This window comes from Squalius cephalus, assembly GCF_949319135.1.
Source record: "Squalius cephalus genome assembly, chromosome: 4".
NCBI lineage: Eukaryota > Metazoa > Chordata > Actinopteri > Cypriniformes > Leuciscidae > Squalius > Squalius cephalus.
This window is the reverse complement of record NC_137125.1, coordinates 6,086,444-6,099,668: the sequence shown is the minus strand read 5'-3', so window position 1 is coordinate 6,099,668 and position 13,225 is coordinate 6,086,444. Positions and strand designations below refer to the sequence as shown.

Genomic DNA, 13,225 nt, shown 5'->3' with positions numbered 1-13,225 from the left:
AGTTAGTTACCATATAACATTATGGTATGCATCGAACATTAACAACAAATAAATATAATATAAATTATATTTTTTGTGAAAAGCAATGATTCATTTTGAAACAGTATTTGTTCCAGCAGTAGTAGCTCCACAACAGCGCGCATCTGTGCATTCATTCATTCATTCATTCATTCACACACTAGAAACGCGTGTAACTTACAGACACTATTGCGATTAGAACAAAGCAAATAGAACTGACCTATTTCTCAGCTGGATCCGTTGCTCCTCGAAATAATACTTCCAAGCACTTCTGAGGTAAATTTTCCAGGATTATTATTACTTAGATAGATGTGTGTTATCCAGCTGATTGTGGGCGTTCACAGGTTTGCGTGGATCGCCTCAGATTATTTGCGTTTGAATAGCGCGCGCTTTCCGTAATTAAGATCAAAGTCAACAGAGTATGTTGAATCTCTTTTGCACTTAAGAAAAAAAGCGAGCCTATTGCGCCAGCGCGATTGTCGATCCCAGGGGGGTAAAAAATAGATTTTCGACAAAAATCCTCTTTGGCTCCGCAGCTGCCATGGTAAACAACATTAGCCTACCGGTGACTGAAGTCTCACGTGCGAGTCAAGGGCGAAGTGATTGACATCATAGATATCATATCTATGATTGACATGACCAGGCTACCGTAGCTATGGCTTGGATTCGTTAGCAAACATTGCCCCCCTGTGGTATTTGCATGTTACTATCACAAGCATAATGTTGTGGCCTGCCCAGAAAAACGTTGGTTCTAATAATAGCCCCGGCCACTATTAGAGACCGGCCTTTATTTATCTCCGCCGACAGCGAGACCGGCCAATGTTAGAGACCCGGCCGCTAATGGAATACAGGCCAATATTAGAGGATTTACGGTATAATACAGTTCATATAATAAAAATTTAATATAATAAATTGTAATGTTTAAAAAGACACAATAACTGTGTTTTCTGAGACACACTGCTTATTAACAATCATAAATGAAATAATGCTCATTAGTTGTGAATCCTATTCTTAAGGAAGTTTAGTGTGTAGCCATATTGTTCAGAAATGCTTTAGGTACTTGTCACTTTATTCTTCTGTGTAATTGTAACAATTGTCTCTTTCCTTTCTATAAATGTACTCATTTTCTCTTTCCTTACAGAGCAAAAAAAAAACTTAGCGACGGAGACACCAGAGAAACAACAAGGTGCAACCATCATTTCTTCATTATAGAGGTCTTAAATGATTTAGACATGATTGATGTTTTTATGAATTCAGAGTAATTTCATGTAGCTTTTCAGTTGCAGAACTATTTTTGATAAAGTTGTGGGGCACAGCAAATGTGAATGTTTGTGTGTGTGTTTGTGTGTGTGTGTGTGTCATCTTCATTTATAGCTGTTTTACAGCTGTGCATTTCCTGGAAAATAATTGCACACCTTAGAAAGTTTGTCAGCCAATCAGAATCAAGCATTCAACAGCCTCCTTAGTGCAATTACATTTAAAGAACATGCATTTAATTAACATTTGTAGTTACAGTTAACTTTAGCCCTAACTGTAGCCCAACCCTTGACCCAAAAGCTAACTCTGACCCCAATAATCCTAACCCTTAACCAAACCCATAACTCTGTGAATTGTGGGAATCATCCAGAAACAAGTGTAGTCACACAGTAAATCCATAGTCTTGTATTAAATGTTAGTACATAGTAAAGGCACCTAATAAAAAGTGTGACCTAAAAAAAAAACTCTTTTTTCCTGTAATTTAATTTGCTTACATTATTTTCAAAACAGAGGATTTGCAGAGGTTTTTGAAAAACCACAAAGCCAACATGCAGAAGAAAGCAGAATGTATATTTGAGGACAAAGAGGCAGATCTCAGAGCTGTTTACACAGAACTGTTCATCACAGAGGGAGATATGGCAGATGTCAATCAGGAACATGAGGTTCATAAGATTGATAATGCTTTCAAGAACAAACAAACACAGGACAAACCAATAAAATGCAATGATATATTTACTGAATTGAAGAAAAAGGAAAAGATTGTGCTGACAAAGGGCATCGCTGGCGTTGGAAAAACTGTCTCTGTGCAGAAGTTCATCCTGGACTGGGCAGAAGGAAAAGCCAATCAGAATATACACTGTGTGTTCCTGCTTCCATTCAGAGAGATTAACTTGATGGATAATGAAAAGTTTAGTCTCCATAAGCTTCTGCTGGAATTTTATCCTGAACTGGAGGACCTGAAGGACCTGGAGAAATCAAAGTTATATAAGAAATGCAAGCTAGCATTTATATTTGATGGACTTGACGAGAGTCGGTTGCCTTTACATTTTAAAAATAGACCATTAAAGACTGTTGATAAAGAATCATCTGTAGACGTGCTGTTTACAAGTCTGGTCAAAGGGACTCTGCTCCCGCCAGCTCTCGTCTGGGTGACCTCACGACCAGCAGCAGCCAATCAGATCCCTCCTCGGTATGTGGGTTTGTTCACAGAGGTGCGAGGATTCACTGACCAGCAGAAGGAGGAATACTTCAGAAAGAGAATCACAGATGAGAGTGTGGCCTCCAGGATCATTTCGCACATTAAGACGTCTCGTAGTCTCTACATCATGTGCCACATTCCCGTGTTCTGCTGGATCACAGCCACAGTCCTTCAGGATATCCTCATAGAGAACAATGCAGAGAACATCAGCACAACACTAACTGAAATGTACATTAACTTCCTGCAGATACAGATGAACATGAAGAGCCAGAAGTACGATGAAGAAGAAGAGAGAGATTTTAAAACACTCTTACAATCAAATAGAGATATGATATTAAAGTTGGCCAAGCTAGCATTTGAACAGCTGAAGAAGGAAAATGTTGTGTTCTATGAGAAAGATCTGAGATCATGTGGTATTGATGTGAGTAAAAAGACAGAGCAGAAACAAACAGAGTTCACAGGAATGATCGCTGAGATCTTTAAGAAGGAAGACGGACTTCGTGAGTCAAAGGTCTTCTGCTTTGTGCATCTGAGTGTTCAAGAGTTTCTTGCTGCAGTGCATGTGTTCCTCTGTTACCTGAACAAGAACATGCAAGAGCTTCAGTTTTTCTTTGAAGAGCCCAAGAACATGCAGGAGCTTCAGTTTTTCTTTGATGAGCCCGAAGAAGATATCACATTACATGAGCTACTGGAAGAAGCCATTGATAAAGCCATGGAGAGTAAGAGAGGACATCTGGACCTCTTCCTACGGTTTCTGATGGGCATTTCACTGGAATCCAGTCAGAAACTGCTCAAAGGCCTGCTCACAGACACTGAAGACACCACAGAGAGCAACGGACAAACAACTGAATACATTAAAGAAAGACTACACCGGGACATCTCAGATGAAGCTTCAGTCAACCTATTTTACTGCTTACTTGAGCTCAAAGATAATTCATTATATGAGGAAATCCAGAGATACCTCGGTCCAGATGATCATTCAGGAAGAGAACTCTCCTCTTCGATGTGCACAGTGTTGGCCTACACACTGCTGATGTCAGAGAAGGTGCTGGATGAGCTCAACCCAAAGAGGTTCACTTCATCACCAGCAGGCTACAAGAGACTCGTTCCGGCTGTGAGATGCTGCAGAAAAGCCCTGTGAGTAATTACACAATTTCACAACAATTAAAAGTTAACATACAGTTGGAAATATCTTGTTGTTCACACTGTCAACTCAACATACTCAGGTTTTACTTTCCCATTCGCTGATTCACTGTGTTCAAAAATGTGTATGAAAAGGTGTCTCATAACTATGGCTTGCACATTCTTTCCCCTGTGTGAACTGTAGTATGAATTAACCAGTGGTGTTTTCTCTAAACAGACGAGGTTGACAGTGCCTCCTAAAGAAATATAATGAAAAAATAATCAACAGCAAAACTCTCAGGGTTCCCAGAGACCACCTTCCTTTGTGTGTTAGTTATCCCTAAACTCTTAAAAACCTTATTACCTTTTTTTTTAACTTATTTGGAAATGAGACATGTGTACCAGTCGCAATGAGACATTTCAAATGATACTATGTAAAATACTCAATGTTAATCATTCACATTAAACTATACATTTTCTTGGGTTAATTCAAGTGATCTGAGCAAGAGAGAGAGGGGGTGAGAGAAGGGGGAATGAAATGTAGATTAGGATGACTCGGAGGTGAGACTTACGTCTCGATAGTGCACGAGGGCTAGTTCAAATGTTAATTTCCAGAGAGGTCCTTTGTTCTCTCAGGGTCTGGTCGCTCTTCAACCAGACTGGGGTGCGTTTCCCAAAAGCATTGTTAGCCAACTATGTTCGCAAGTTCCGTCGTTATCAGCATAGTTCAATGAGTCAGCGTTTCCCAAAACCATTGTTCTAACGAACATTCGCAAACAGCATCGCAAAGTTGTGTGGTTGGAACGACAGCTCTTGACCTGTGGTTAGAAGCAGTTTCTAGTTTGTATGACATGTAAGGGTTAATGCCCGACAAGGTGTCCATTGTCAGGTAATAATGGACGACGGCGAGGCGTGAACCATCCGACGCGCAGCGGAGGTTGCCTCCGCCGAAGTCCATTAACACCTGACAGTGGACACCTCGAAGGGCATTAACCCTCTGTGGTCTAAGCTGTTTTCTGGCCCTGGATGTAAGATGTAAGAATTATGTAAGAATTTCTTACCTTACATCTTTCTTATCTTCAAATCATGTTCTTCTTCTTCTGAGGTAAATCCAATGTAAGCTCACGGTGCGCCTTTCAAACTCGACGAAAAGCAGAGACTTGTGAAGTGTTTTGGTGTTTTGTTTTTGAGGTAACGAGCGCGGTCGCGTTCCATGTGGAGATTTGCATGTGAATATCTTTTGCGCGCGTGGGCGTGGTCAAATTAAAAATAATTAGGAAGCGTTTGAGAAGCTGGACATCTTGTTGGTTTTATACAAATTACTTAAACAGAGAATATTTGTTTTCAGTTTGAATCCGATCATTTAAAAGTACACACTTAAATGTTTATAAAGGTATATGGCTCATAAATGTGTGACAAGTATTCGCTGAGTTTTGTTTCAGTTTATAGACGTGCTCAAGAAAAAAAACCACCGCGACGGAGAGGCAGAACGCACACCCTGTTTATTTTCTTTATTTTACAAAAGCACAATGTTTTGATTTGATTGTAAGTGGACACATACAAAAGTAGAAATATCACAAATTCTTTTTTTATATTTCTTTTTTCTGTATGACCATAAATGACGGAGTAATTAGAGTTTATAGTGCTACTATGTGAAGAAAATCCAGCAAAACGCGCCGGCGCATTTGCCGACCTCAGAGGGTTAACCGCTTATACCATGGTCACTTGCCAAATAACACATTTTTTAAAACATTAGTTTATATTTTAATTAGTTTTACAATCGAAATCTAAAGTTTTTACAAACAATAACTTGGTTTCGGAGATATTTATAGTCCGCTCAGCTCGTAGAACCCTTCAGTTTTGTTTTGATTCAATAAATTGTAAATGGATACTTTGACTGCCTGTTGCTATGGTTACTCACAGCTGATGTAGCCAGCGCATTTATTAATTAATTTCGAACGTTAAAAAGTCAGTTTCACCAGAACTCCTTTACTATGTGTCCTCTATTACTTTTTAATGGACACCCTGCAGCCAATCAGAATCGAGTATTTACCCAGACCATTGTATAAGTGGACTTAATAAATCCTCATCTTGAGCAAAATAAGCAAGCTGACATTCAGTACAACCTGTGTCTTTTATTTAGAATACATACAAATGTCATTTACGTCTTTTAGTTTGTCAAGAGATTTAAAGCACCTTTTTTGAAGAGTGTGCATGTGCGAACGTGCTCTAGTATGTAAGAACGAGCCTATGACTGAATCTGGAAATAAAGCAAAATAACTGAGAAAAATGAGAAATAGTCCTCAGATGTCATGTCTGTAATTTATAGCAAAACATCTAGCGTTAATTCGATCTCAAACAGATTCATTAAAAGAAGAAATTACTCCACCATGTGCGTGACATCATAAACCAATGTGGTTGAACGACCACTTTGCGACAATACAGTTTCGGGAAACAGTCGTGACTAGCTAGTTGATTTCTTCAACGATGCATCGTACTATGGTAGTTAAGCAGCGAGTTACGTCGTTGTTCGGGAAACGCACCCCTGTCCGGCATCTCCTAATTTCTCAATTCTTACTAGTTAATTACAATAATACACCCTGCTGGTGATGAAAGCATGCACAAGTTTCTCTAAACCAAGGGTTCTCAACTCTGGCCCTCAAGATCCACTTTCCTGTGGAGTTTAATTCCAACCTTGATCAGACTCACCTGCCTGCAACTTTCTAGTAATCCATATGACCTTGATTAGCTTGTTCAGGTGTATTTGATAAGGGTTTGAGGTAAACTCTGCCAGAGAGTGGATCTCAAGGGCTTGAGTTGAGAACCCTTGTTATAAACCCTACATGAATAACACATTAATATTGCTGTTTGTTTTGTTCTCCACACAGGTTACATAGCTGTAATCTCACTGCTCAGTGTTGTGAGAGTTTGTCTTCAGTTCTTCAGTCCTCAAACACCGCCCTGAGAGAGCTGGACCTGAGTAACAATGACCTGCAGGATTCAGGAGTGAAGCTTCTTTCTGATGGACTGAAAAATCTAAACTGTCGGCTGCAGACACTGAGGTCTGAATTCAAATACTTACATTTGATTTTATTTTGCATTAATTATGTAAAAATCACTCTGCTAAGATTTATTCTGTATGCAATTACATTGTGCTTTTCTTATTCAGATGTCATATGTGTAATTTCACTGCTCAGTCTTGTGAGAGTTTGTCTTCAGTTTGACTTCAGTTACAACAGATTTTATAATGGGGATAAAGGAGAATTAATTTGTTACATGTTGTATGCTCTTGATTGCTGATTGTTCACTCAGCACACATTTCATTTGGATAAAAACTAAATCGTATTTGTAAATGAAAACATGAACTGTTAAGTGATTTATGTATAACGAGTGGTTCCCCACATTATTACAGGACATTTGCAGGTCAAGGAATTTAATAATCGCAAACATCCAAAGCGCTCGTCCTGAAAGTGCCTCAGACAGTGTGTGAATTGAATTAAATTCTCTTTCATGTCTTGCGCTTGAACGGACAAATTCACATAAAATTATATAAAACATCCATCTTAGCGAGCATCCTGGTAAACATACACTAATAATAATAATAATAATATGTTTATTTTTTATATTGCCTTTCAAGAACCCAAGGTCGCTTCACAAAATAATACAAATAGTATACAGACAAAAGAAACAAGCAATCAGCTTAGTAGGTTATACCAAGCAAACAAACTGAAAAGCAGATAAAACAAGCAAACACTACAAATAATGAACATAAGTCAAAGATAACAAAAATATAAGCCTTTTTAGCAACATATACATTTTGGCAAAGCACAGTACTGTACTGTACTGTGCAAAAGTCTTAGGCATGTTAATTGCCTAATAGGCATGTTAATTGACCTGACCAGGCATGTTAATTGTCTAATAGGCATGTTAATTGACCTGACCAGTTATCAAAAGACCTGAGCGGTTGACCGGTTATCAAAGATCTGAGGACTGGTGTGATATGTTCATATTTTCTGGTTCTGCTCAGCGTTCTGTATGAGCTGACACTGTCTTATGGCCTTTTTGGGAAGGCCAGTGAGGAGTCCATTACAATAATACACCCTGCTGGTGATGAAAGCATGAACAGGTTTCTTTAAACCAAGGGTTCTCAAGTCAGGCCCTCAAGATCCACTTTCCTGCAGAGTTTAAATCCAACCCTGATCAGACTCACCTGCCTGCAACTTTCTAGTAATCCAGATGACCTTGATTAACTTGTTCAGGTGTATTTGATAAGGGTTTGAGCTAAACTCGGCCAGAGAGTGGATCTCAAGGGTATGAGTTGAGAACCCCTGTTATAAACCCTACATGAAAAACACATGAATATTGCTGTTTGTTTTGTTCTCCACACAGGTTACATAGCTGTAATCTCACTGTTCAAACTTGTGAGAGTTTGTCTTCAGTTCTTCAATCCTCAAACACTGCCCTGAGAGAGCTGGACCTGAGTAACAATGACCTGCAGGATTCAGGAGTGAAGCTTCTTTCTGATGGACTGACGAGTCCAAACTGTCAGCTGAAGACACTGAGGTCTGAATTCAAATACTTACATTTGATTTGATTTTGCATTAATTATGTAAAATCATTCTGCTAAAATTTATTCTGTATGCAATTACATTGTGCTTTTCTTATTCAGGTGTTCCATGTGTAATTTCACTGCTCAGTCTTGTGAGAGTTTGTCTTCAGTTTTACAATCCTCAATCTCTGTCCTGAGAGAGCTGGACCTGAATAACAATGACCTGCAGGATTCAGGAATGAAGCTTCTTTGTGATGAAATGAAGAGTCCAAACTGTCAGCTACAGACATTGAGGTAAATGGTTTTCCATTAAACAATTAATATAAAAGTATATTATCAAAATAAATAATGATGACATTTTTTCAACAAATCTGCTCTCAATGGAATGCCAGAACAAGAGACAAAAACAACATTTGCAGGGATGTAATTTACCATTTTGCAAATGACATTTACAATAAAAAAATAATGCATTCAATACCAATATTCAACACCACACCAATTAACATCATCTCTGGGGCTTGACCTTGCTACCTGCATTCTGGTGCAAAAATCTTACTTTAACATCGATCTTCTCCAGGATGATTGGTCACATCAAAATCCCCAGTAATGTACACTGCTAAGTGTTTATATATTCCACATTCAGAGTGTTAAAAAAGTAACACTGAAGCAGTGTAGAAGTAAATGAAATAATTAAGGTGAGAGAAATTAAAAATGTCACTTCAGGGTTTCACCCCTATACCTAAACTCACTACTTAATGGTGCCCTTTACTGTTCCCTGCTGGTGGAGGGCCACAATTTGTCTGTCAGGGACAAATTTAGTAAACTCTTGAAAAGATTCCTCTGCTCCTAAGTCAAAATCTGAAATGTTTGATCACTAACATTACATGTAGTGTTACATTAAAATGGTCAATCATTGACTATTGCAATCAAATTTGACCTTAGATGAAATTCTGGTAGTGTGACTTCTATGACAACCATGAGAAAAGCATGATCATAATTAATGCCATGCTAATTAATGTTTTTGTTAATTTTAAGAAAGAATCTACAGAAAATAACAGCTGAAAATATAAACTACACAGGTCATTGTGTGAAAGAGGCTGATTTGAAAGCCAAACTAATGTCATGTGGACTGTTGCTGTATGTCTTTGTAGATTGTCTGGCTGTATGGTGACAGAGGAAGGCTGTGGTTATGTGTCTTCAGCTCTGAGTTCAAACCCCTCAAACCTGAGAGAGCTGGATCTGAGCTACAATCACCCAGGAGATTCAGGAGTCACGTTGCTCACTGATAAACTGGAGGATCCAAACTACAGACTGGATAAACTCAAGTATGTAGAGCAGGAAGAGTTTTGATTAAACAACTCAAAAAACAGCATTACAATCTACACTTATTACAAACCAGTTACACTTTTGTAACCACCTCCACTCTATACTCAGGTAAAGGGCTACACAGAAAAAAAGGGGTTCTACCTATGGAAAATGTCTGTTAAAATCACACCAGAATCTTCAGAGTGAAGGAACCATCTGACTTACTTTATATTGCTTTATAGCACAGTGAAAATGACAACTCCCCAAAATAAACATGAATCAACAAAAGATTGAAAACAAAACCCCAGAAGAAAACAAAATAAACTGTACTTTGACAATCATAAGCCGCTTGTTTCAATCTCAGATGGACACAATAGTAGTATTCAAGTATTTCTCATTTGTTTAAATACCCTCAGTTCCCTGGATACCATCACTTAGACAATCACATTGAAACACAACTTATCTGATAAGAGTCCAAAGGGGCCTGAAAGATGTGGTCCAAGTCTCTGAAAGAAATCGTGAAAGAAGACCGAGTCCAAGCAACAAAATCCAATCCACAATGATGCAAGGAAAAAATCAGTATCTTCTTTCGCCCACAGTCCTTTCAGTCCTTTTATGTATCCACATTACTCCTTCCTGCAGGCGTTTTCTACAGACTCCAAACAAAGAGCATATCAATACTCATTCAATGTTTAGCAATATGTCAAAACATCACCAGTTAAGCATAAAATAAATTCACTTAACATTGAATACAGGTAAGTAATGGGATACCCTCTCATATAGCCATTCACAATCTCCCCATTCCACCTGTTAACTTCCCCCTTCTTCTTTTCTCACTCACCTTAGATAAACCATGTCCTAGCGACAACTTCCTCCCCAGTGACCCTAGTGGCCGGGAGGAAAATTACATTCTGTAATAGTGGAACTGTTACGCTTTATTATAGATTACATTACTACATTACATAAAGTTCTTATTGAGAATTTAGAGAGGTTTAGCTCTAGTTTTACCACAGGGCTGTTGAATGCTTTATTCTGATTGGTTGATGAACATTCTAAGGTGTGCAATTATTTTCAGTAAACGCACAAGAAAAGTAGTTCTACCAGAAAGACTCAGGAGGCAAGAGAACGACCTGGTGGTGGTGGGGAGGATGGGGGTGAACGCTGGCATCAGTTTCTGCGAACGTTGTAATGGGTGTTAACCGGGCTTAAATACTCAATATGTCCAGTGGTGATTGGCTAGATCTGAGGTCAATGAATGAAGTGTTTAATGAATGACATGATATCAAACTGCATAGGTCATGAAAAGGAGGCCACATTAGGCCGTGGTGAGGAGAAGGCAACTTGGGTGCGTGAGATAGCCTCGATAGGCCTAATGGAGAAAGCAGCCACACAGTAGACTGTAATTAAGTAAATAAGTAAGGGAAACTACCACCAAAACCAGAGTTTCTATAGATAGTATACTTGCCTAAGGAGGTTTTATAGGCAAGGTTTATGATATGCGGTGAACTTACCTTACTCTTGCTAGTAACAAAGTTATCTTTAGTGTTAACGAAAGAGGATGTGAGTAATGTATAATGTGGTCTAGTTCGGAGAGTCGCGTAAGTCAAATGTGCATTAAGACCGCATGTGATGACCCTTAAGAGGAAGCGGCATCAGTAAATGGATCCAAAGCTACGGATTATTCGGGAATGCCATTATAGAAAAAAGATATGCTGTTCCAGCTGTGAAGAAGGTTGTTCCAGAAACTGAGATCGGGCAGGCCCCCCTTATCTAAGACTTAGTATCGCTAAATTGTGACATATTATTCCACTTTTTACAAGATGTAATATATATCTATGGTGTCCCCAGAATGTGTCTGTGAAATTTCAGCTCAAAATACCCCCAAGAACATTTATTATAGCTTGTCAAATTTGCCCCTTTTTGGGTGTGACAAAAACTCGTCATTTTTTGGTCTCGGATCCAAATATGGTCATTTCCTTTTTATCAGCAACCAATCGCGAAAGTAAAAGGGCTGAATGCGCAGTCTCATTGGCTGATGATATATCTTTAAAGCCCGTTTTCTCAAAATGACCTTTCTCTCATACTCCAAGTCCGAAATCTCCACTTCTGTAGCACCTATATACACCAAACTTTCCAGTTGTGTACCTAGTTATATTATGAAGACATTTACTCAGGGATTTGTAAATATATTATTCCTAGCCTGATTTATATAACATTTTATTCCAAAAAACATGGCGAAAATCATTTTTTTAAGGCTATTGACAGTATATTCTGATTTACAGGATAACAAAAGTAGATATCCATAAATCCCTCTGTAATTTTTTCCCCATCTAATATGTGAACACAATTAAAAAATCATTTTTAATCTGGCTTTATCCAATACTCAGATTTCGTTTTTAAAAATATATACAAATTAGCGCATATTTAATTAGATATTGCCTAATTTGCATATTTAAACATTAAATACAGAAAACTTGTAATACATTTTTTTCTCATCTTAATGTAGGTAATCAACTGGGAAAGTTTCATGGTGATATCTGCTAGTTAAAAATTTTACCCTATTCACCTGTAGTGTCTCGCATTAAAGAATTTAGTTTGACCATTTTATTTTCCTTTCTTTTCTTGTGCTTATCACTTGTAATAATCACTATCACTTTACTCACTGCTCTAGTTCACCCAGTTTCCGAACTCTCTCAATTCAGATAATTTTACATATAAAAAATAGTCATTCAATAGCTACTCGTTCTGTCTGACAAAAAATATAGTAAATGAGAACAGTTTTATTGGACATTCGGTTATATTATATTATATTATATTATATTATATTATATTATATTAATACAGTATGTGAGCATGATTTTAATGAGAAAAAACATTAGGCAGGCAGAACGTAAGTACGCCGTGATGACGTCATGCATATGCTAATTGACATATGACCCCATCTAGCAACATTTAGCAACTTTTAGGGGAGGCGTTAGCTACTTTCCTTTGAAAACAGTTGGCAACACTGTTTGTGTGCTCAGTCTCACTCTGAACCCTCTCCTCTGCAGCTTGGTAAGTCGGCGTCAACTGAGTGGCGTAAGCTGCTAAACCACATGCAACAAACCCGAACCATTCTGGGGTGCGTTTCCCGAAAGCATCGTTGGCCAACTATGGTCGCAAGTTCATCGCAATGTCCATTGAACTCTATTGGTAACGACGGAACTTGCGACCATAGTTGGCCAACGATGCTTTCGGGAAACCCACCCCTGGTCGTGGGTTCGAATCTTGTGTGGCACATGCCCAGACCGCAAGAGGTACTGTGGCCAGAAGTGGTGCAAAAGTTGCTTGTTCCACACATGGTGTCTTTCTGAGAAGGAACTCATTAAATATAACGTGGTGCATTTATATAAAAAATCCTCATTTTGAGTTGATTCTCACTTGAACTTTGGAACTTCGGCATCTTAGTGAAAACACATTTTCCCAGTGGGGCAAAGAGATAAGTGACAGGCATCTGACCGTGTAGTACAACGTTATAAAATTGTGTGTAATGTTGTGTCATTTCAATTGCTTTATTATCAGAGTAAGCCAGTGGTTCCCAATCCTGGTCCTGGGGACCCACAGCTCTGCACATTTTATATGTCTCCTTTATCTGACACACCCAGTTCAGTTCATAGAGCTCTTTCCTAACGAGATGATGATCTGAATCAGGTGTGTTAAATGAGGGAGACATACAAACTGTGCAGAGCTGTGGGTCCCCAGGACCAGGATTGGGAACCACTGGAGTAAGCATTGTA

At 38.6% G+C, this 13,225-nt stretch overlaps 2 protein-coding genes across 4 annotated transcripts in view; both read left to right on the top strand.

Annotated features, from left to right (window-relative positions):
* Positions 1–13,225, top strand: part of LOC307157281 (uncharacterized protein) — a 198,580-nt gene that overhangs the window by 114,050 nt on the left and 71,305 nt on the right. The window lies entirely within an intron of this gene.
* LOC307157229 (protein NLRC3-like) overlaps positions 1–13,225 on the top strand; it is a 36,753-nt gene that overhangs the window by 22,163 nt on the left and 1,365 nt on the right. For 2 of the 3 annotated variants that reach the window (XM_079869073.1, XM_079869074.1), the window contains exons 5-10: positions 1,160–1,204; positions 1,786–3,610; positions 6,484–6,657; positions 7,985–8,158; positions 8,265–8,438; positions 9,296–9,469. In XM_079869073.1, coding sequence (XP_079725199.1) covers positions 1,160–1,204; positions 1,786–3,610; positions 6,484–6,657; positions 7,985–8,158; positions 8,265–8,438; positions 9,296–9,469 — 2,566 coding nt within the window. Of the gene's footprint in view, positions 1–1,159; positions 1,205–1,785; positions 3,611–6,483; positions 6,658–7,984; positions 8,159–8,264; positions 8,439–9,295; positions 9,470–9,578; positions 9,756–13,225 lie in introns of those variants that run through there. The other variant, XM_079869075.1, reaches the window with a different exon arrangement.